This window comes from Sesamum indicum, linkage group LG4 (assembly GCF_000512975.1).
Source record: "Sesamum indicum cultivar Zhongzhi No. 13 linkage group LG4, S_indicum_v1.0, whole genome shotgun sequence".
NCBI classification, from domain to species: domain Eukaryota; kingdom Viridiplantae; phylum Streptophyta; class Magnoliopsida; order Lamiales; family Pedaliaceae; genus Sesamum; species Sesamum indicum.
This window is the reverse complement of record NC_026148.1, coordinates 13,744,405-13,769,739: the sequence shown is the minus strand read 5'-3', so window position 1 is coordinate 13,769,739 and position 25,335 is coordinate 13,744,405. Positions and strand designations below refer to the sequence as shown.

The window sequence follows — 25,335 nt, the reverse complement described above, 5'->3', positions numbered from 1 at the left end:
AAAATTGTTCCCACAAGACTGGAAAAATCCACGAGAATGTGTCCCAGCCAGAAAATCGGACACAAAAACTAGGTATCATGCGAATTTGAGTTTCAAATAATGATAATAAATAAACAACCAGCAGTTATAAGTTCGAGTTTTATTAATGTGGGTATATAATCTATTTTTAATATTTTTTTTATATATTTGTTGATTTAGAAATACCGATGTATAGAATTAAATCTAAATTTGAGTGTAATGGATGACGTAATAACGAATCGAATCTCATTTAATAAAAAAAAAAAAAGAGTTTCATATAAATGAAAGGAATCAGCAAAATATACCCGGCATCTTCAATAGTTTCTTCTTCAAAATCTTGGGACACTTGTCGCAGCAACTAATATTCATGGACAGGACCTTGGTCTGTATCACGACAATTAACCATGATTTTTTCAGAAAAACTGTAAACAATTGCAAACAAAAATAAGTACCTGATGATCTGGAGATTGATTTTCCATTGCAAAAGTTTGATGAAGAGAAATCAATAGAAAATGATATTCAATCCTAATATGCATACAGTGACAAAGTCAACTACGTTTTATATATGCCAAGGAATTAATAAATAGGAAATGTTTTCTTGACATATTTATAAATTCCCTTAAATTCCTCACTCGGTTTTGATTTAATATTCAAATAATTAAATTGCGTTTAAAATATTTTCAATTCATGTAATTAATCTCTAAGAGCTTAGACTCATCTATGTATATGGTAATAGAGTAATTAATTATATAGTAACAAATAGTTAATATTCATATAAAAGGAAACTGTTGTCAACATTTTTTTTTGGGATAATTACCTTTACATCCTTTGACTTATGGTCTATTTACACAAACTATCTTTATTTTTTTGCATAATTACAGAAACTACCGCTAACAATAAAAAAATAGGGGTAGGATGTTAATATTTTTAGGGGTGTGTGGGTAATTTTTAAAAAATTAAGAGGAGGTTTGTGTAAGTGATAATGATATTCTGGTGGGTGTATGTGTAATTATCTAAAATATAGCGATGGTTTATGTTAACAGGTCATAGATCAAGAGTGTAAATATAATTTTTTTTTTTTGTATTTTTAATTTTGTAGGTATAAAACAGAAGTTTTATTCCTTTATTTTTTATATATTTTCGACTCAAGAATCCAATTGTTCGAGTGTATGTTAATTTATTCTCTATGTTAGGTCTAATTCCAATAAATAATTGAAAAAAGTGATACAAAAATATTGATCGAAAAGAAGAAGGCCGATAAGGGGTAATCGAATGGGAAAGTTGAGATCTCATGACTATGAGATCATATAATTAAATCTCACCCATTTACCAACGGCAGGCCCCTTCAAGAATAGACCAACTTACGAGGATTATAGTCTTGGTGTTTAGACGGTTCAACAAAAATTGGTAAGCAGCAGTCCGGGTATGGACAACATCTAGAAATTAAAAATTTTTGAGGATATCTCAATCTCTCCAATCGACCTCTAAATATCTCGCAACTTACTTCTATAAATGTTAGAATAAGACCGATTCTTTCAGTAAATAGGGTTTAAGATAAGCCAACAGGCAGAAAAGCTCACACAACAAGGTTGGTTGAGTACTTCTCTCGTTTTTCTGCACTTCTCTCACACACCTTCGGTACCAATAATCTTCATATTTCGGCACTCCATCTTCAAACTACATTATTTATTTCATCCAATCTCACAATTTCTAGTTGACTTTTTTATTTTATTTCATCGCATATCATTTACTGACTTAAGTATTGGAGTACTAATCCCTATATTATAGATTAGCCCATCTGCTAATTTTAAAATTTTTAAAAAGACCCTTCAGTCCTTGGATGCTATTGGACTCCAATATGCATCATAATAAATTAATAAGTAACGGGTTATCTTATAAATATTGATAAATAAGACGAGTAAGCAGAAAATAACAAAATAATAAAGTATTATTCCCAAGCATAATATATACATCATAGATGTTGCAGCCATTTGCTTGTTCAGAGTGTTGATCATATTAGTTTTCTTCACCGTTTTAGGAATCATTAATATTCCTCAAATTCCAAATATGATACCTTCTTTCGGCAGGTAGTTTAGGGTATACAGCTCTATTTTCGTGAGGGGATTATTTTTTTATTTAAATTTTATTATATTTTTTATGTTATTTAATATACATACGTCGTGAGTATAATTTTTTTTTTCCTTAAATAAATAGATAACATATGAACATGGCATTTATGTATTAGATGAACTAAAAAAAATATCTAATTTGAAATTGAATATTCAATAAGTTATACCAAAGAGGGAAAATTTACCCCCGTGATCTATGAAATGTTAAAAAAACATTTGCTAGAAAAAAAATAAGGAAAAAACTCTCCTATATTTTCGATACACAGACGAAAACTCCCATGACACTATTTAACGCACGCGCTCCATGTGATTTTTCTTGATTTTTAGCAATAAAATTTATTTTACACTTTGGCTTATTCAGATTTAAATAAAAATTCACTATATTTGAATTGAAGATCCAGATTTAACATAAAAATTAATGATTTAGATTTTATTTAATTCAAAATAATGATTTAGATTTAATATGATATTTGATATATACATACAAATATTTATATATATTAATTCACCGCCTACTCCGTCCCCACCCATCCGCAGCCGCCTACATCGCACTACCCCCTACACCCGCTTCCCCGATCTGCCACCTCCTTCACCCAGATCCTCCACCACCCGTCTCTTCCCCTGCCATCGAGTCCCTTCTCCTTTTCTCCTATATATATGGAAAAAAATACAACCAACTCTCTTGTGATATCACAAATGAGCAAATTACCACCTTATGAAGAAAAATAGTGATTTGCCTCCACGTATTTTTTAAAATACAACAATTTACCTCCCTATGTTTTCTAAAATAAAGCAATTCACCTCCCTGTATAAGGAGGGTAAATTGCTTCATTTTAAAAAGTATAGAGGGATAAATTGCTATATATTTTTTTTATAGAGGGGGTAACGTGCTCATTTTCAATATCACATGGGAGTAAATTGCTATTCACCATATATATATATATATGTTTTCTATATAACATATATCTATTTTTTATATTTTAAAATATACAAAATTTATATTTTCTTCAAAATAAATATATTTTGACTATTTTTATATCAAATAAGTATGAACCGTAACACTTGTTGATGAGATCCAAACCACTTATATATATATATATATATATTTAATTCAAGGAGATAAATATAATTTGTAACTAAAAAAAAAAAAAAAATCACTACACATAATATGCAGTATTTTAAAAAATATTGGTTTTTTTTTTTTGGGTCAGGAAGAATCTTTTTGAATATATATTTCATAAATTACTGAGGAGTAAATTATAATTTACCCTTTCTGGGGAGCTATATACATATATCCATACATTTATTTGTCATCCATTATGCATTTAGCGGAAGACAAATTACTTCGGTCAAAATCTTAATAATTGAATATTCTTTTATTCGAAATTTTATTATATCTTCTTTTTCAATTAATATTACACGTTATGTGCACAAATATTGTGTGATTTACTTTACTTTGGGAAAAACTCTATGCACGTAGCATAAATATATTAAATTCAATAGAAGATACAACGACTTTCAAGTAGAAAATTCCATACGAAAATCTTGAAAGCCAAAAATAACATTCCCTTCATTTCTTTCCATGATTTCATCGTTCTTGCAATAATCTGCCAAAGCTAAAAATATTCCAAGACAAGAACAGACTGACAACTAATTATCTGCAGTTGCCAGTATGTTCCAATTGACAACACCAAGAAGCATAGTACAAATCGACTTAAATATCCATACAACGTAACCCTAAGCGATATATATGTCTTGTTCCTCACTACATTTCGTGTGTTCTATTCTCTAAACATTACCCTCTCACAAAATGTCTTCCGAATACGGGTCGTTACTGCTTCTGCTAGCGCTAATTACACTTTCTACGCTTCGTCCATCACTCGCTGCTGACGCGGATACGCTCTCCGACTTCATAGCTCCACCAAACACAACCGTGGACGCCGAATTCTTCACCTACACCGGCCTACGCTCCTTCATCGGAGCAACACCGCCAAACTTCACCGTCTACAAGGCAACCATGGCCCAACTCCCGGCCCTCAACGGCCAGAGCGTTTCGTACGCTGCTCTCTTCTACCCTCCGGGCAGTGTCAACCCGACACACACCCACCCTCGTTCGTCGGAGCTCTTGTTCCTCCTCGTTGGATGTCTTGAAGTGGGATTCGTTGACACCACTAACCATCTCTTCACGCAGACGCTTCAACAAGGTGACATTTTCGTGTTCCCCAAAGGACTTGTTCACTATCAGTACAACCCGGACGGTCAGAACCCGGCCATCGCGCTTTCCGCATTCGGCAGCGCCAATGCGGGAACAGTTTCTATCCCCAGTGCTGTGTTCAATACCAGTATTGATGACCCTGTCTTGGCTGCTTCGTTCAAAACTGATGTTGCAACGATTAGGCAGCTCAAGTATGGGCTTTCACATTAAGATGGTTAATTCTCCAGAATTTGTGATGTAATAATCCTGTCAATAAATCATCATCATGCTGCTGGATCAACCTTCCACACTCATCTACGTAATGATTGATTTGATACGTAGTAGGCAACTAAGCATGTCAAAGTTTCTAATAAGACATATTTTCCCGTTTTCTCATCATTTCACAGGTGATCCAAACAATGTCATAGCTTTCATCCGTCTAAGTTAGCATTGCATTTCAGATGTGCATTCATAGTTTAAAATTACTAATTTGATAAAAAAATTTTAAAGAAAAGAAAGAAAAAAATGGATAACTTTAGGTATTCAAAAAATAGTAGTGCGAAAGTTTTCTTTCCTTTTTTTTTTTTTTTCAAATAATATTATAGATTACGGGTTAGTTTATTTCACACTGAATATAGTGTATCATGATGTTACCAGACGATACACAAAAAATACATTTTAGAATGTTGAAATGCTCTAAAAATTTATTAAAATTACTACTTAGTATACCTTAAAAAGTGTCGGAATATAATTTAATAAAATATCATTTTCAAACTTGAAATTTTATAAAAAAAAAAAAAAGAAATATGTTCATTATCAATATAATAAGAAATAATCGCTATAGTTGCATTAAGTAAATGAGTAAATTTTATTTTGGCAAAATTGCAAAATTAGTCCTGTATATTAGGGGGGTGGCAAAATTGGTCCCCTAGCTATGAGACTGGCAATTTTAGTCCTTTATGTTTAAAATTTGTAGCAATTTTGGTCCTTCTGGCCAAAAGTGATCGGAAATTGACAAATCAAATTGGGGATTAGGGTTTCGGCGACAAATGGACATTACTACACAGGTAGCATCCTACGTGGATGCTGACGTGATAAAAAAAAAGGTTAACCATCACCCACCACCACCAAGCCGGTCGCCGGAATTTTTTTTCCGGCGCGTCTCCGGCCACGCGTACTACCACTAAACTCGCCATCCTACGCTGATTCCAACCCTATAGCATGTGTTTCAATCAGAGTTCAAACATGCCCCCAATTGTTGATTATAGTCTTATCCTAAAACCTAGATTTATTTTCTTTCTCTTCTCGATTCACCGCCGTCCGACCTACCCACTGTTCGAGACCACCACCAATCAACTCCCCATCCTCCGGCGAGTTGATTGCACCCAAGCCCATCCATTTTCATCAACTATTCGGTCGGTTCTCTTCATTTTTATTTTCGTCACTTTTTCTCCGCGCCCACCATTGATTTTTCCGTCATATCTCCGTCACCAGCAATTATCTGGTTGGCGGACCAACACCTTTGTGTTCGCTCCCCATGGCGCACACATCCCTCCGATCAGTTTCCGTCAATGTTACATCCACGACTTCTCCTTAATGTTTTATTTTAGTGGCAATTTTAGTCCTATATGTTTTAATTTAGTAGCAATTTTGGTCCTTCCGACCAGAATTACCAGTCAGCAGCCATGTAAGATGTCACGTGTTTAAGTAGAGACCAGTTGGCAACTGAAACCCTAAACCCCAATTTTTCCGGCTAATTTTTGGGTAATTTTGGCCGGAAGGACCAAAATTGAGACTAAATGAAAACATATAGGACTAAAATTGCCAGTTCAGTAGTTGCAGGATTAATTTTGCCACCCCCCTATACTTACAGGACTAATTTTGCAATTTTGCCTTTTATTTTTTCGTTCTATAGGTTAATGGGGTGGCATTTTGAGGACACTTAATTATACGAGTGGCAACAAATGACATCAATTTTTTGATTTTGTGCGATTTGATGACTTTGGCTGTCGGAATTGACATAATAAATTGTGATTTTATTGACTATGGAATTTTCCACCCTTCCCCTTCCACATTGGACGGTGACTTGGAAAAATTACATGCTTCTACCATATCAAGTGATAGTGATCTGGCGACTATTTTTTTTTTTTTTTTCGCTTTTTTTTTTTTTTTTTTTGCTTCTTGTCTTCATTTCCTTTATTTTCCTTCTCTTTCATCCTTATACTTCTTTGTCTTTTCCTTTTTCTCCTTTCTCCTTCTCCCTTTCCCCTGCCCCATTCGGAGAGAAACTTAGATAATATTAGTACTGCCAAGCTCTTTGAGCCTACAAAAGTGCGCCCAACTTCATAGTTGGCCAATAAAGCTGTGATGACCAGAGTGTTATTGTGGGAATTTTTAGGTCCTGACTGTTCTGCTATCCTAAATTGGATGAGGGAGGTGTCCTCATCGCCTCCATGTCCAGCACCTCCTTCATGGTTGTATCATGCGCTTCCCTTACTTCTGCTTTTCTGGCATGATGGGAATCACCTCCACTCAGGCCCCCTACAATCATTCTTATGATTCCTTTTATGGGTGGGTGGGTGGGTGGGGCGCTAGTCTCAACTCTCTCCACAGACACAATCTTGTGCCCTTCTCTTGGGAGAGGTTCCGGACTAGAAACTTTCGTCTCTTTTGCTTTAACACTCTCTTGGTTTTGCTAAGGTCCTGTCCCTCAGGCTTTCTCCCTGCATACGTATTCCTGCAAATATCCACTTTGGATATTCACATTGTTCAAATGCCGATATTCTTCGGTAGTATGATCGTAGTTATTGTGAAAATGCCACAATTTATCAGACTTGGGGCGTTGGGGACCATCCTTCCAGGATTTGGTACGAGATAATAGACCTTTTCCTTCTACTTCCATGATAACCTAAGTAATAGATATAGTCAATGGGGTATATATTGCATTCACTCTCTAGAAAGCTGGTTTCTTATCCCGAAAATCAGTCCGATGCTTTTAGGAGGCGGCCTCCTCCTTCGTCAACTTTCTTTTTTCACCACAACTTTTCTCCTTAGTAGCTTCGGCGTCATCTATGTTAATGTATTTTGCAGCACGAGCTAGGAGGGTATAAAACTAGAAGACAGGTTTCTTCGCCAGGAACTTAAAGAAGTCCCCATCTAATGGCCCTTGAGAGAAAGCATTGACCTTTACTTCTTGAGAGGCGGAGAGCACCTCTGATGCAGCAGTATTAAATCTCTGTAGGTACTCCTTCAAGAGTTCATTGTCTTTCTGTCGTACGACAAAGAGACTAAGCTCCATTTTTTGAAATTTTTGACTGCTAACAAATTGGTGCAAAAAGAGAGATCGAAACTCTTGGAAACTTCCTATCGCTCCCACGGGCCATTGGTTGAACGGTTGTTGGGTGGCCCTGGCGAAGGTGGTAACGAAAACACGATATTTGATCCCATTTGTGTACTTATGTAAGATAGCTGCATTCTCAAAACGTGATAGATGCTCTTGAGGGTCAGTCGTGCAATCGTATTCAACAATGACTGAGATTCGACAATTTGTTGGAAGTTCATCTACCATTACCGCTTTAGAGAAGGGACAGCCTACTACTCCTCTGCAGGGGCCCCGACAATCTGGTACTGAACATTCTGGAGACCCTTTTGAAGGCATTCCAAACGCGTAAGCCACTGAAGGGGGACCTCTTGAGAGACTATTGGGGGATGTCCCTATTTTTCGGCCATGTACATGGGCGCCTTCTTTAGCTTCTTTTTCAGGGGTGTTCGCATTGGACGGAGTGGCTTACAGGCGGGGGCCAGTGTTGCAACCTATTCCAAAATAGCCGCTGAAACTATCCGCTGAATGGCTCCCAACAGAGCTGGGGATAGCTCTCCCAAGGAGGTATTCGAGGAAGTGCTAAGTCGTGGGGGTCAACCACAGGACCTACGAATCTGGGGGTGGTCGTGCAGGTGCCAAGGGTATTAGAGCGGACCCTCCACTCGTCGAGGTCAGGGACGTCCCTACAACAACTTGCACAGCCTTTTGCTTGTTTGGGGCATTGTCAGGAATCTCCTTAATAACTTACGTCTTGAACTCTGTATTTCCAACAAATGGCACCAATTAATGTATGCGAAAATAGCACATGTCTAACAAGTTCGGATTTCGTGTTGGACTTAGGCCAATTGGTAATTATATTTGATCCTAATTAAAATTATTAGTTAATATTTTTATACTAACCCTCTCTTTGCTCATAGTGCCAAACGCCTTGAAAGTCGCAATTAATCAAACAAAAAATTATATATAAGTTGACAAACGCCCTTGTCACTATAATTGAGTTTCAAACATAACTTTTAAAGCTAACCACAAACTCATCTTAAATAAACAATGGACACCACTCATTAATATCCTGCAAATGTTTAAAAAAACGAGAGTTGAAATTGCACCAGAAATTATATATAATATTGGCATTTCAAAATCCCATTTGATGATGATATGCTTAAGTGAAGCACCTGTAGTTATTTTTAAAATGCTGATATTAATTGAAATGATGTGAAAGTGATATTTGAATGTGACAGCTCTCAAATCATGTCAATATGTATACTATTTTTTAGTCAATTGGTATAGAAACATCATTTTCATCCACTAAACTAATTTCAAGAATATTATTCATCTATTCATAATTTAAACTGAAATAGAATTAATACAATTTTTCTTTTATAAAATTATAAATGAGTAAAATTATTTTTATAATTAAAAAATAATAGTTTATATATTTTTTTTAAAATAAAATAATTTATCTCTATTTAAGGAGGTATGTTGCTTTATTGTAAAAACAAATACAAGAAGAAAATTGCAATATATTTTTTTATTTTTTTATAAGAGGTAATCTACTCATTTATAATACCATAGGAAATTACTTACATTTTTTCTGAAGTTAAATTATACTTGAATTACGTAAGGACCAACACTTTATTACTTTCTTTTTTTTAAAAAAAAAAATTTAATTTTATTATTTTATTCTATATATTTAAATTTAAAAATTTATATTAATTACTTGTCATTCTAAATTAAATAATCAATTAAAAAATAATATTGAAATAAACAGATGCACACATGAAAATCGAATTGACTTCATAGTCTTTCCACTTGAATAAATTGCAGTACTCTTAACCAATTCATTCAAAATTAGCTTTATTACTATAATCATTCTTTACCAATAAAAAAATTGAAATATTTCAAGATTAATTCCAATTTATGGACATGAAATGTATGAATTTTAGTTGATATAAATTCGTGCTTCCATCTGCTAATTCTGTATAAATTTATCGGTTAAATTCAAAAGTTTATTAAAAAAAGAGAGTGTATATATACGTAATTGGAAAATCTTGATAATGATATGCCTAAAGGCTACCATGCTATTCTCAATTTGACCCGAAATGTCTTCAACTCTCCTGACCACATCCCCAAAATGTCGAGTCAACTTAAAGACGGTATTGACTATTGATCTGCTTTCGTCTTTTGCTTTTTGAGTGGGTGTGTGTGTGTGTGTGGTAGACCTAAAAAGCTTCACTATAATGGAAATCAACCTAAATAATTACATTGGCATCATGAACCATAAATTTTGGAAAGTAAAACATACATATATATACACATACGCACACTTCCTCAAATTCTATTAATTACAGAAACATTACTTTTTTTTTCTTTTTTGAAAAAATACATGCAACCCCATGTAATATTATAAATGAGTAAATTATTATCTTATGAAAAAAATAGTAATTTAGTTTTTTAAAATGTAGTAATTTACTCCCTTAAAAAAATATGTAATATCATATTTCTTTGGCTAAACTAAATAAAGGGTAAATTACATGTTCGATTCATATATTTAGGGTAAAAAATAATTAGATAGCCAAATCTGGTCAGAGGGAAGCCTACAGCCATTGAGGCCGGCAACTACTATATCGGTTTCAAATACCCAAAAACAACCTTGCCACAATGGCTTAGACGTACAAACTCACTTAGGTTTCTACTAAGGAACTAAGTTCACAGAGAACTTTTCAATTGGGAGCAAGAGAAAGAAGAAAGTAGACTTCTGTTCGTATTGTTCTAACCACCATATACACAAGGAAAAGTATATATAGAGAGCGACCATTGATGATGGTGAGAGAGAACGACGGAGGCAGATCCCAGAGAAGAGAAGGGAGAGGGAGATTAGATAGAGAGAGAGGCAGATTAGGTTTAGGGTTATGATTTGCCGAAGAGCAAGAAATAAATACCAAGAGGGAGACGCATCGGATCAAGTGGATTGGGTGAGAGAAGTGGGCCGAGCCAAGAGATGGGCCAAGGTAGCTGTTTTTGGTTAGCCATCTAGGTTAGTGTTTTTTGGTAGTGGACTGGGCCTACCAATGGTCATGTGCCACTTTTTATTAACACCAAGATATCCAAAAATAGCCAGGTAACCAAAAATGATAAACCACATGCATGCCTTTCCTCTTCAACAATTCATAGCTCTTCTTCACGGCAGCAAAACTATATACACACTCAAGAACAGACGCAACATTGGCAAGATGCCGCAATGTGATCATATGTATAAACATTTAGGTTTAATTGCATTTACTGCTTCGTATATCACGAGTTGGTAAAACAAGAACTCTAAATATAGGGGTGGCAAAAAGTACCCTAAAATAGTTTTTTTTTAATTGTAGGACTCCGACCACCGAATTTTTAAAAGTGGTCGAAATTCGCTTATGTGGACAAAAAATAATTCTTTTTTTCGGAATTTTTGCTGACTGAGCATTTTTTTTTATTTGCCACATAAGCACTTAGATGGAAATAAAGTGAAATTATATAAATCAATTTAAAATTTTGTATTATGTGTACAATTATAAAACTAAAATTATTACTTTATATAATAAAATAAAATAAAAATTTAAACACCAGCCCCCCACCCTCGAGCCACCCACCGACCCAAACCCTCCCTCGCTTCACCCTTGACGCTGCCGTTGTCGGCCCTAGGAGAGGGGAGGCGATGCATCGTCGCCCCCAATCTAGGCGACAACGATGTCACCCAAGCGCCTAGTCCCCCTCCTAGGCAGCAGCGTGGAGGCAATGCGTAATGGCGGGGGTAGAGGGGTGGGAGAAGGGGGTGGGTGTAAGCTTTTTTTAATTAATTAAATTTGTATTATTTTTATTTTTATGATTTAAAATTTTTTATAATATTATAATGTATTTTTTTATAATTTAATGTATTTAGATCTTATGTATATATTTTTAAATTAGTGATATATTTTAAAATGTGTAAAATTATGTATACACTAGACGCCGTGCCACAACAACTAGTATATAATCTAAATAAAATTTTATTTTATGCAATTTGACATTTTTTTTTCATGTAATTAGTTATGCGGCAGAGGAGAAATAAAAATAATGTCCAATCAATAAAAAGTTCAAATAAAAGAATATTTTTTTCCACATCATTGCTTATATGGCAAGGTTTTTTTCCACTTAAATGCTTAGGTGTCAGTTGATTTCTTAAAAACAAAATTCAATTAGCAAAGGCCCCAAAATAAAAACCTTAATTTTTGTCCACGTAAGCAAGTTCCGGCCACTCTTAGAAATTCGGTGGCCTGAGTCCCACAATTACAAAAAAAATAAATTAATTTCAAAATACTTTTTATCACCCCTCTATTTAGAATCCTTATTTTGCCACCCCTAATATACGTTGCAATAAATGTAATTAAGCCTAAGCATTTACTCCCAAAAACAACACACAAATCACCACCATGGATAAGAAAGAAAGACGAGATTTTGCGTGTCGGCGGCAATGATGAAAAGCATAAGAAACCCCAGCAGCACAATGTTGTATACAACCATTAATAAAACGGTGATGCAAAGGTGGTTAAAAACGCTGGCGATGGCTGCGATTGTGCAGGAGAAAGAAACGGGCTTGGATGTGTACAGCGAGGGGACGGTGAGGACCATGGTGGAGGTTGGCAGGAGGGGGAATGCAAGCAGGAATATGAGGTAAAAGACTGGAGAATCAGGAGGTTGGACCAATCGCAGGAACTAGCCGTGCAACATCTGCCAACACGGTAGTGCAAAACCCAGCTAGGCCATGTTCTACAACAGGCTCGTTTTTTTTTTGTTCCGTTAACTTTAACTCTAATGATTGGATCAAAATTGTAACAATTTTAAAATATATACGGGTCAAAGTCATGCCTCGAAATATTTAGGGACATACTATCAGTTTTGGCCGTAGGACCAAAAGTACTGTACTTTAACCTTTGAATAAGTGGTATAAGAATTAATTTACTTTGGTGGATAAAATTAGGGCAACGATGTCAAATTTCTTATTTGCCCTTAAACAAATTAGCTAAGGTAAACAAGTAATTGGAAAATTTACCGTCATTTTTTAAGGATAAAATTGTAAATTTGGCTTTTTTAGCAAGTGCGTCAATTAGGATAACTTATCTATGGCGGTTTCGAGGTTAGATTTGTCAAAATTCAGGATCGGCTCTTCCAAGGATTTTCGAGACTGGGGGACTCGGCTGGATTGGACCCGACTATCGCTAGTCCAAATTAAAAATTTTAAAATATTAAAAAATATAATTTCTAAAAAATAGTACCTCGTTAACTTAATAAATACGAGACAAAAATATTATTTAAAGATTAATTTATTTTTTGTATAAATTTTGATGTGCATATTTTAAACTCTAAAATATTAAAACTTTCAAAATATATGTTACTTATTTATGCATTAAAACTCACTAACTTATTTAAATTATTGTTTTAATTTACAAAAGTATTACCTTATGTTTTACATGTAAGTATAAATAAAATATACAAACTTTTTTTAAATATGTAAAAAAAATCATGATCTCGAATCCTTCCCGAAACCCAGTTATAACTTGAAAACCCGCCCCAAATGGAGAGAGCTTAGGTTCAAGTTTGACATCCCTATATAAACTTTATCTCTCGGGGGCCTCTACACTACAAGAAAATAGTTTGATAGCAACAAAAAAAATTAACGTTGAGATAATTAGCAAATAAATTACTCGTTGCTCATGGGGGTGGCGTCAGATCCTTGCTCTTCGCTCGCTATGCTCCCAAATATCGATTTAGCTAGGAGGAGACCGTATAGTATGTGATTAGCGGGGGGGCGTATTCACCACGGCCTCTGCGTATCACCTCTTCCGCCCCATGGACCCAAGGTAACTTGGTATTCACTATTCTTGGGTCCTTTTAAGATTCTCTGCAATCAATTTATATTATGGTTAGCCGTTTTGGAGAAGCTTTCTACACTTGATAAACCTTGGTTATTCCACACTGGAGGGGCATGTGCCCTATGCCAAGAGGGATCACTTGAGCCCCAGGATCACTTATTCTTTCGCTGCAGCTATGCTCGCCAGTGCCTTGCAGGTATCCAGAGGATTGTACGGTTCCAATTGCCCGCTCGATCTTGGGCTACTGATGTGGAATGGATGTTGACCAAGTGGAGGGGGAAGCACGTCGTCAACGCCTCATTTCGAGCACTATTGGCTTCCTTCGTTTATCACCTTTGGTAAGAGCGAAACCAACGGATCTTTCAGCATACCAGCCGCTCTTGTTCCACACTTGTGAAAAATTATAGTTGATGAGATTAGGCTTGTTATACTTAGTCACACTCTCCCCTCAACTGTTAGTACACGGGGATTTTATAGACTATGGAGGATCCCTTGGTTCGAAGGGACTTCTGATGCTTGAACCGTGTTGTACTATTTTTTTCATTAATGTAATTTACAGTTAACGAAAAAAAAATACTCGTTAATTCAATACAAGAATTTACTTTCTAATATTTAGCAACGAAAATTTACTTGCTAACAAATTTAGCAATGAATTATTTACAATATATATTAACTAGTATAGATTAGCAACAAAAAATTTGCTTGCTAATTAGCTCGATGCTAACACTAGCATCAATTTTTTTTATAGCTATTGATCTATTTTCTTGTATTGTTATAATAATATCAATTATTAATCCGCTGCCGACCCTGGCTTTGGGATATAGATCTAGACCCATCCTATATGAACTAAACAGGATATTGGCCAAAAACGATTTGGGCCTTAGGGTAACAAGGAATAATTCAGCTCACATCAATGACTATTTCCAACCACCGGCAATGTCACTGCCGTCTTCCCCCTTTTCGGCGCGTACATCATACTTGTAGTCCCCGACGACATTTGCGAAAGGGACCATTGTTTCAGCTGATTTTCTTGCTGGGAAGGGAGGTATTATTCTGCACTCATTCCTCTGATCACTGTTAATAGGGCAATCATATTACTCGTGTTTGTGCATTAGGCTCTCGAAAGTTCATGAAGGGACAACTACTTTCCATCGCAAACAAGCAAAAAGTAGTTACTAGTCGTCAAATGTTAAGTAGAATACAGGTCTAATCAATAGGGAAACGATCAGTAGTCTAGACGAATTTAAAGTATGAGGCAATGTTTATGCTGTAATATGCTTGTTAATAGAACTTTGTGGACTAATTATAATCCAGGAAGGAGGTTTTGGGGCTGCAGTGGTTCTAATGTTAGCCCATTTTTCTTTTGTTTGATCCCATCATACTTCTTATTTGAAATTGTAATTTGATTTGTAAAGCTTTAAGTACTAACCGGAAGTGTTTTCTTTCAACTAAAGTTATAGAATGAAGTTGAAAGTTGTAGTATGAAGGTTAAAAACATGTCTTCTCTCGCTTGAGGAGTTCTCTATTTATAAGCAACTTTTGTACCATCGTTTATAGTTGGTCCCGTCAAGTGGCTCTAGCTTGGAGAGGCCGGATAGTGTTTTAGTGATTGGAACAACCCTTATAACAAGATTTCGCTTTCAACTGTTAGAAAATAAAAGATTATGTTGTGGAAAACTACTATCTTGAAAGCGAAATTTTGGTACTACCGTGGTGCAGTAGTATAAACCGATCGTTCTCCAAGGTTAACACAGTTATAAATCTCTTACAAGCTCACTTGTGGAAGAGAGCTTGGAATAACGAACAAAACAACACTCAGAAGAGAAAAGAGAGAAAGCAGAGCAAATAAAAGAGGCTCTCGGATTTTTGGTGTGTTTCAAATGCATGGAGTTGAGCCTCTTTCGCTGGAGAACCATGGAGTCTACATCAGCCACAAAAATTACCAACGAATTTATTATTCAACAGAAACAAAAAACTCTACTAATGAGAAGACTTGGTCACTTAGGAGTCCAAAAATGTGAGAAATAAAGGATTTAAATGTAATATTTGCAAAAAAATATATGTAACTGCGCTTGCCCAACCCACGCGCGCGTGTGGTGATTATTCCAAAATCCACCTACGCACACTTCTCATTCCAAAGGTAGCAAGATGTTTTAATATATATAGGAGAAAAGTTGTTTATATTTTCTATGTGGACTAGGAAAAGTGCATTAGTCCTTCCCAACAGTTCTCATGGATTTGGTGGTTGGATAAGGCTGAAATACCTACGGATTCAGTGGAAGGTCATCTCCCAACGGTTAGAGGATCCATCTCGAACTTGGTGGAAGGTTATCTACCATAGGTTGGAAGATCTGTGATTCCCAAGAGGATTGGATTCCGCTAAGGATGAGCGTATCTTTGGGTATAAGGATGCCTTCTAGGATTTCCAGTGAAGCAGTTGTAAAGACGCCTTCCCCCAGCCGGAGTCCTAGCTTTTAGTGTTTAAAGGTTACTTTGAGTCCGCTAAGGATGAGTGTATCTTGGAGTATAAGGATGGCTTCTAGGAATTTCCGTGAGGTAGTTGTAAAGACGCTTTTCCCCAGCGAGAGTCCTACCTTTTAGGGTTTAAAGGTTACTTCGAGTCCGCTAAGGATGAGTGTATCTTAGTGTATAAGGATGCCTTCCAGGATTTTTGGTGAGCCAGTTGTAAAGACACCTTCCCCCAGCCGGAGTCCTAGCTTTTAGGGTTTAAAGGTTACTTTCGTCTGGGGCACCATATATACTTGAGAAGGCGGTTGGTTCTTATTTGATCATATAGAATGTGCCTTTAGAGATCCTACGTTGATACTACCTAGTCCACATGTGGACGCCACGTGATATGGCCTTTAACTTTGGCTGGGGAATTTCGTGTCCCGAAACTTACTCTTAGGCCTATGAGGCTTTTTTGAATCTAGGCCTTGGATTTGGGCTAATTGGACTTCTTGTGATTGATTTATTTCATGTGGATGCCTCCTACCGAACTCTCTAGGGGCTCTACCCAAACTGGACTCTTGGGGGCCCCCTAGACCTTTATCTAATCTTGGTCAAACAAACTTATTTTCTGGGGGTGGATCCTGCCGAACTCTCTAGGAGCATAAATCGAAATGGGCTTCCTAGGGGTACCTTGGACTCTTACCTAAGCTGGGCCTCCTGGGGGCCACCTAGGCCTTTTGCATTAATTTGGACTCTTGCGATCTCTTTCTTCTTTCTGAACCATTTAGGCCTATTTGGCCAACCCATCTTTATTGGTATCATTTAGCTCCCCCATTCTAATAAGTGGAGACATTGACACTTATTACAGTAGGCATCTTAAAGGTAAGAGATTGACCCGAAAAGAGAACCATTTCTTGTTTTGCTTTCCCATAAGGAAATTTATGGGAGCATGACTTTTCTAAAAGTGCTTACTCGGAGAATGGTTATAACTTCGTGCCTGCAAGGAGCATAACTTTTCTAAAGGTCCTGCCCAGAGCATGGTTTATATGTCTTCACAGAGAGTGCTTAACGGGTATCTTTTGTACCTACTTAGATGTAGAGCTTTCGTGCTTAACGGGTATCTTTCGTGCCTACTCAGGTGTAGAGCTTTATTCTTCTGCAAGAAAATATTAACAATGAAAATGTGCCTATTATGATTAGGGCTTTTGTGCTATCAGGGAACAAGAGCCTCCATGGAAGATGACTTATTTGAGTGTGCCTGCTCAGAGCAAGATTTAGGGGCCTCGCTAGAGGAGCAACCTCCGGAGGTGTGTGCTAGTAGCAGGGCTTTTTGTGATTGTGGAAAATAGATCTTTTTGTGCCTACACAGAATAGATCTTATGCACCTCCGTGAAGATGGACCTATGTGCCTTGCTCGAAGGAGGGCCTGTGTGCCTATGCGGAGACAAGATAAAAAATAAGTCTTCTCCTACTGGGAGGGTTCTTTGTTTGTATGCAACCATCAGTCGGTCGGAGAAGACCGAATGATCCACGAGTTTGATGGAGCATGATTCCAAATTTGTTCGTTAAGGCTGAATTCCTTTGAATTCAGTGGAAGGTAGTCTCCCAACAGTTTCTGTACAATATAAATCATCGAACACTCCCCTCCAACTCATCTGCCATCAAGAAACTAATTGACAGTGTTAGCTTATAAATGAAAAATACCATAATAACCTTAAAAATTTAAGTTAAATTCAAAAAACCAAAGGCACCCATAAATTTTCACAGAGACAAAATTCATCCAAAAATATTCAAGTATACACTCACTAAAAGCTTCTAAAAGTATAATCACACATTATTTTATAATTCGTTTATTTTTTGTTATTACAAGTACTAGAAGCACAGACTATCAACTAGATTTGGTGGCACAATTCTTTCAAGCCAAGCTTCATGCGAAAAGTTCATACAGGTTAGAGATCCAGAGAATCATAATATTGAACTTATGAATGGTAATAGAACTTTTTTTTTTTTTTGGCTAGATGTGTATGTTGTTAATGCTTGAACATATTGATATATTTTGTATATTCTAGTATTAAAATGCTATCAAGATAGTCGTCAATATATATTGATACAATGACATTTAAATTTGTCGACATGCGTAAATATTGAGTACATCTAGTTCCTAGAGGCCTATTTTTTATTAAGTTTTTAAACAATTTTGAAATAGTCGAAATTTTAGCAGTTTTATGTGTTTTTATTAGATCTTATTTTCTTTTTATTTTAAGATATAGTTTTTATTTAATTTAAAAAATTTATCATATAAATGCTAAGGTTTAGGCCTCACTCCTTTATGATTAGACGTATAATTGCTTGAGTGTTGACATGTATTATTTGAGGGCAATTACAATTTACGTCTACCTATTTGTAATATTGGTTCCATTGTTTTACGACTCAACAGATTTAGTCTCATAAATCCAAAAATAAAGTGCAATTCTAGTCCCATTACTCATTTTTGTTAAATTATTAATGGAAAGAGCACGTGGTTCTCTTCTGTTAACAATTTAACAGAAATTAGCAATGGGACCTAAATTGTAATTTTTTTAGGCTTGTGGGACTAAATATGTTGAGTCGTAAAACTATGTGACCAAAATCGCAAATGGATAAGTTATGGGATGTAAATTGTAATTTTTCTAGCATTTGCCATTTGCTTTCTCTTATCCTTAAATGCTTCTTTCTTTTAATCAACAAATTAGATCGATAAGAACAACTACTCTCATTAACAGATAGAAATATAATGTAGGCTAACAGAATGAGCTCGTTGTTAGATGGTATAAAAATATATACGGAAAATTATTTTACTGAAACTAAAATTTTATCTAGAGAAGGAAGAATAGAGGCGGAGAAAATATTTTAGCATAAATTAGGCAGATGTTTAAATTACTTAAAAATGACCCAACTTCTAAAACATTAATAAATTCTACGATTTGAAAGCAAGTAAGAAGGACACGGGCTACAACTACCATGTGAAATTGGTCCAATTGGACATGAGACACGTAAACATTTTTTGTACAAGGTCACAATCCCATTTCCCATTTCTCATTTGCCATCTGGGCGAAATTAATTTACATCCCATAACTTACCTATTTGCAATTTTTGTCCCATTAGGTTCCATTAATAATTTAACAAAAATGGATAATGAGACGTAAATTATAATTTTTTTGGATAATTATAATAAATTTCAAGAGAACCCTTTATAATTCACCGTATTTTATATTGTACAGGAAGTGTTTGCTATCACCCGAATAATAGAGTCGACAAAGTGAATTTAAACTACAAAAAAACAATAATTAGTGACCACGGTCATACAACGGTTGTTGCCCATGGTATTTGGGAGGGTGGCTAGAGCATTTGCCATGGCTAAAAGTCATATTTTTACCACGGCTCTTAGTCATGGCAAATAATTTTTTTTTAGTGAAAAATCTATGTTTTTACATCTATTTTATTTAATCGTGGCTAATAGAAATTATAAACCATAATTTTAGTACACAGTTATTAAAATTACAAGCAATAGTAATTTTTTTCCTAATATTAATACAATAATTATCCTAAAAAAAAAAGAAGGGAAAGAAAGAAAGAAAAACAAAAATTCCTGACAATGTCAATATTCAGAGAGAAAGTCTTATGAGTGGAGGAGCAGTTGAATGCACCATGACTCATATCTTACATGGATAGCCTTTCCAGCAAAAGGGGAAGGGAGAGGCAGAGGCATGGGGGCCTCAACTTGTAAGGGCCCCACTTCTGATTTGCTTGGGCCCACACCCACACCCACAATGGAACAGGATTAATTCACTGACTGCATCATATCACACACTGCTACCCTTTTAATTGCTTCTACAACACTCACTAATAACTGATAAGGTTTTGCCCATGCCCTATATATCTACACCCTATAGACTCTACTATACCTCTTCATTTCACTATTTTTTTTTTATTTTATTAAACTTTAGTTTAATATATTTTCTTAATTTTTTAGTATATTAGACAAAAGTAAAAAAAAAAATAATTTCATCAATAAATTTTATTAAATCATAAAAATTAAGTTAACCATTATAAACTAAATATATAATAAAATTAAACATTAAACGCCAAGATTTGGGTTTATTAAATTCCTTTTACTTTCTTTTTGTAATATTTTAGGATTTATAACAATATAAATTGCAGAAACAAGAGAAAAATAAAATAATATTTGAAAAGAATATTTTATTAAAGAAGAAAACAAAAAGAAAAATTTGGAGGAAGGATAAAGTTTCTATTTTTTTTTTTAAATATCGATTACCGGATTGTGTAGTTCGATTAGGACTTTTCTACTTGAAACCCGACCCAGCTTTTAGAAGTCAACTCGATACTCGATTTTTTTGAAAAAAATCCAAGAAAATTACTCGAACTCGATTGGATCTGATCCCGACCCGAACTACACGATCCGAATGTCTACCCCTAGTCGTCTATACTAATACTTAAAAAAAGTTAAACACTTATAATGATAATTTCTGACATCGTTATATCAATTTTTTTATATTATTTCGAGTTATATCTATTATTATTTATAATATATTCTAAAATATAAAAAATTATTTATTATATACACAAAATACAACATATTATGATGTCTGGTTAGAGTGCTAACTCCCGGAAACTAATAATGACTGTGGAAGTGAAGTATTAATAAGGTAGTAAGAGTGTGAGATGGAGATGTAGTATGAATGCAGGGCATGATGATGGATGCAGCAGGCAGCCTACCCACCTCCCACCCCCCACCCTTTAAGACAGTCTGATAGTAGCAGAGGTTTGTTGACAGACATATGCATATAGTTATCCATTTGAAGGAAGGAATGGAGAGCAATCATAGTGTTGAAGGGAGAGGAGGATAAGGAAGTCTGCAGTGAAAGCCAACTAATAACTGGCCTTTTTGATTTTGACTCTGAAATATCTTGGGGTCATTAAAGTTGGGTACATAGGGATTTTGGGTATGGGTCCCTTGGGAATAGGTTTCCATCTATAAGTATAATTGGTCGTAACATTGCATAATTGATTATAAGATAATTGAAGGGTGATTTTATTTTTGATTTTCTAATTGTGTAGTTAAATTAATTTTAGTACTTTGCTTTCTGGTTTCATTAATTTTAGTGTCAATTGTTTTTTAAAATGATCGCTTTTGATTTCAACCATTAGCTGATTGTTAAAAACTGAAAGGAGAATTGGCAATCATTTTGCTCTAGAATTGGCAATCGATCTTAAAAGGAGAAAGGGAGAGAGGACACCAATTTGAAGAGAAAATCACAGAGATAGAGAGAATTTGTAGTTTATATTTCTGTTGTCTTTGGGTACCTATCAAAATTCTGCGAACTACAATGGAAAGAGGACTTCGTTGATCTGGGAGACACTACCCCTTTTGGACCATGCCTCCGAGCACCCAAAAATTCCTATGCCAGAAACAGACTCCATGCCATAAGTTCCCAGTTTTCATATACAGTGGTCACTTCTCATCAGGGAGAGGATACAGAGTGCGGTGAGATTCGAATTTAATAATGAGGTTAAGTATGAAGCCTTAGGGTTGGAGACGAAGATGGCCCAAGAAGCAGGTGCTCGTTACCTCATGGTTTACTCCGATTCTCAGTTGATAGTTAAACAAGTGAAAGGAGAATACGAGGCTAAGGAGGAGAGTATGATCCAATACCCGCAACAGATTGAAGAATTAAAAGCAAAAAATTTGAAAGTTTTCAACTTGTGCAAATTCCCAAAGAAGATAATATGAAGGTGGGCTATCTGTCTAAATTAGCCAGTGCTTTAGAAGATTGCAGAACACGACCTATTACTATACAATACTTGTCTGAGCCCCGGGATCAGTTAAGTATCCTAGTCATTTCTCTAGGAGATGAGTAGTGGACACCCCTCATACAATGGCTGGAGAAGGGACATCTCCCAGCATATATGTGGGAGGCTGCTACGTTAAAGGCCCGAGCCGCCTATTTCTTGATGCAAGGGGGATCTTGTTCAAGAAATCTTTCATACATCCATTGCTCCGGTGCCTATCCCAATATGAGGGGCTACATGTGCTCAAAGAAATATACGATGGGTATTGTGGGTCACATGTTGGAACTTGAATGTTGGCCAATAAAGCTTTGCAGGCCGGCTATTTTTAGCCCACTATGAAATAAGATGCACAAACTTAGCGACCAAGTGTGAGCGATGCCAAAGGCATTTCACTCTCATACATCAACCCCTGGAACCCCTTACTACTATGTTATCTCGGTATCCCTTTTCCCAATGGGTCATGGATATAGTGGTCACTTTCCACTGGCCCCTGGTCAAAGGAAATTCCTCTTCATGGCTATTGATTACTTCACAAAATGGGTGGAAACTAAACCACTCATTCGTATCACGAAGGGGGAGGTCATAAAGTTCGTGTGGAAAAATATTGTCTGTCGTTTTGGACTTCCGCGAGAAATAATCTCTGACAAGATCGATAGTTCTAAGGAAAAAAGATACAAGAATGGTGTAAGGGATTACATATTAGACAGAGGTTGACATCAATAGCACACCCTTAAGCCAATAGGCTAGTGGAAGTTACTAATTGCATATTGGTATAAGGAATCAAGAAAAGGTTAGACAGAGCAGGAGGAAATTAGGTTGAAGAATTAACTAGTGTCTTGTGGGCCTATCGAACTACCCCGAGGGGTTCTATAGGGGAAAACCCCTTATTGAACAACCCCAAGGGGTTCTATAGGGGAAAGCCCCTTCACCTTAGGGTATAGGACAGAGACCATCATTCTTGCGTTGCTTCTAAGGCCCTCTCATAGAATATTATATTTTTTTGAAGAAGATAATACCGAACTTCTCAAGAAGCAGTTAGATATCGTGGAAGAGTTGTGGGAAAAAGCATTAATTCATACACAAAGATATAAGAGCAAAATTATTAACGCCCATAATCATAGAGTGAAAGCCTGCCATTTCTAAATAGGGGACCTAGTACTACGATTGATGGATACATTAAAGCCACTTGAAAATTGGACCCCAATTGGGAAGGATCGTATAAAGTCACTGGCCAAACCGAACTTGGGCTACTGACGTCTTATGAGCTGCTCACAAATAGAGAGGTAAACAGTATGTTTCTACGGTATACCGCGCTCTTTTGGCATCGTGTGTGTACCATATCTGGCGTGAGCGCAACATTAGGTGATTTGATGGAGTACATAGAGATACACGCACTGTGGGTGTTCGAGATGTGCAGAAGAGGATTTCTAGTGTAAAATTACCTACTGCTATTAGCACTTGTGCACTTTACCGTTTATGGCAGATTTGTTGGCCTGTCGAGAAAACTACTTAGATTAAGCAAGTTGTATTATACTATTATACTCTTTTTTACTTAATGAAAATTACCTTTACCAAAAAAAAAAAGAATGAACAGTGACAGGTTATGGTCCCAACAGACAAGATGGTACTTTTGTCAGTCAAGGACACCTATTCACCAATAAGGTGAAGTTCCGCAACATCTGTTGGAGGCTCTCTAGCCAATGCATACGCTAGAGACCCTTTCTTCAGACCATGTAGGTCATCATATCTATCCTCAAATCAGGCACATCAAGTCTCTCAGTATTAAATCTGTCAATTAAGCTCTTCAAGGACTCATCATTTTTCTAGCGAATGATAAACATATGTGTTTCAAACCTTTTCTCCTTTTCCTTACTGGCAAAGTGGTGTAGAAACTTTCTTGAAAGTTGATATATGAAACAATAGTTGCTGGCCAATATTTATGCATGCCGGTCTAATTGTATGATTTTACGTGCATCCTTGATTTAAAACATGATCTACGATGTGCAGTGAATCGTACATACCAAGAATTAATAGTAATAGTTTGTGATTCCAGCAGACAAGGTGGTGCTTTTATCAGTCAAGGATAATTTTTCTTTTCACCAAATACAGAGGTCTTGCGGATACTTTGGATACTTAAAGAAATAATAATAGATGAAGAGCCCTTTGGCAGGGGCTTGAACATACTGTATCTGAAGGTTTTCTTAGGGGTTCTCTATGATAATTCCATGAATGTAAAGGTCTATGTTAATCTTGAAAGTCTCTAATGCGTCGTCATAAATATCCCCACATTAATATATATATATATATAAAGTTTTATGATTTATATTAATTATATATTACAAATAGCTTGAATATATATTGCGCACCGGCCCATTTCCAAAAGCCTAATCTAAGTGGCCTATACTATGGTGATTGGTGAGCCAAGTAATATATATGTATATATATATATATATATGAGCCTTTTTGGGTATGTTATGAATAAGAAACGTATATTGCTCATAATAAAGAAAAGCAAAAAAAACCAAAAAGAATAAGAAAAACGTACTTTGCAACTTATTTCCTTCGATTTTTATTGTACTGCATTTATTGCATGCAATGACTATTATTTAATGCTAAATTGGTGTCGTGTTTCCAGCAACTTTTTGGTGGTTGGATGATCCTCTATGAAGTACTGCTGATCTCACTGCAATCCTATTCCACTTTTCAAATTTTTCCTTGTAATTTATTATTGCAATATAATCACATCATATAATCTAAAATTTTTATTGCAATATTCCAGGTTGATTTTATAAAAAAAAAAAAAATTAATACCAGCGTATTTGAGAATAATTAATAAATAAAGCATTAAGTAGCTACGACAAAAGATAATATTGACAATTAAATTTATATTAATTGACAATCCTAAAAAATTACTACTTAAAATATATGTTACCTGACAATAATTTTGATGTTACCAGAACAAAATTAATACTGATAAGAATTATGCATAAAATTATCACTATTCGACTACTAGTGACACATCTGTACTAATTTTTATTAGTGATAAGCTTTTCTTAGAAAAAATAATTGTAATTATCTCTAATAAAACTAATATAGACATGCTCTATGTATTGGTTGTTGACGGGGAATTTGAGTGACTTATAAGATTCGAATTCTCCTTTTTTAACGAGATATCTTTTCAAGATAAATACCGTAAATCTCATACGGAATCAAAGTTAATAATACATCGTGCTACATAGTAACGAATAATATAAATTCATTATTATGACACAATAAAAATTAGCTACACTTAATACATATAATCAATGATAATATTAGCACTGTCCCTTAATTGTTTTTGTCTCTGATTTTCTCTCACTATGGAAATTGACAATTTTAAAGTTTTGCAATTAAGAAAAAAAAAAAAAAACGAGTATAAATATTACATCACAATATGGGTATTTGAACTTTTTACCTATATATTATATTTTTATTCAGAAAAGACAT

General features: G+C 35.4%; 2 protein-coding genes across 2 annotated transcripts in view; one reads left to right on the top strand and one right to left on the bottom strand.

Moving 5' to 3' along the window:
* The window catches only part of LOC110011921, a 2,709-nt gene extending 2,334 nt beyond the window's left edge, over positions 1-375 (bottom strand). Inside the window, exon 1 of the mRNA XM_020693586.1 lies at positions 324-375. Within this exon, the coding sequence (XP_020549245.1) occupies positions 324-330 (7 nt within the window). The 5' untranslated portion in view covers positions 331-375. The remainder of the gene's footprint in view (positions 1-323) is intronic.
* LOC105160996 (putative germin-like protein 9-2) lies at positions 3,918-4,740 on the top strand. Its single transcript, XM_011078543.2, has one exon. It carries the CDS (start codon positions 3,958-3,960, stop codon positions 4,570-4,572), a length of 615 nt encoding a protein of 204 aa, XP_011076845.1. The 5' UTR covers positions 3,918-3,957; the 3' UTR covers positions 4,573-4,740.

Coding starts and splice junctions, on each gene's coding strand:
- LOC105160996 (XM_011078543.2), top strand. CDS start 3,958: ATGTCTTCCGAATACGGGTCGTTACTGCTTCTGCTAGCGCTAATTACA.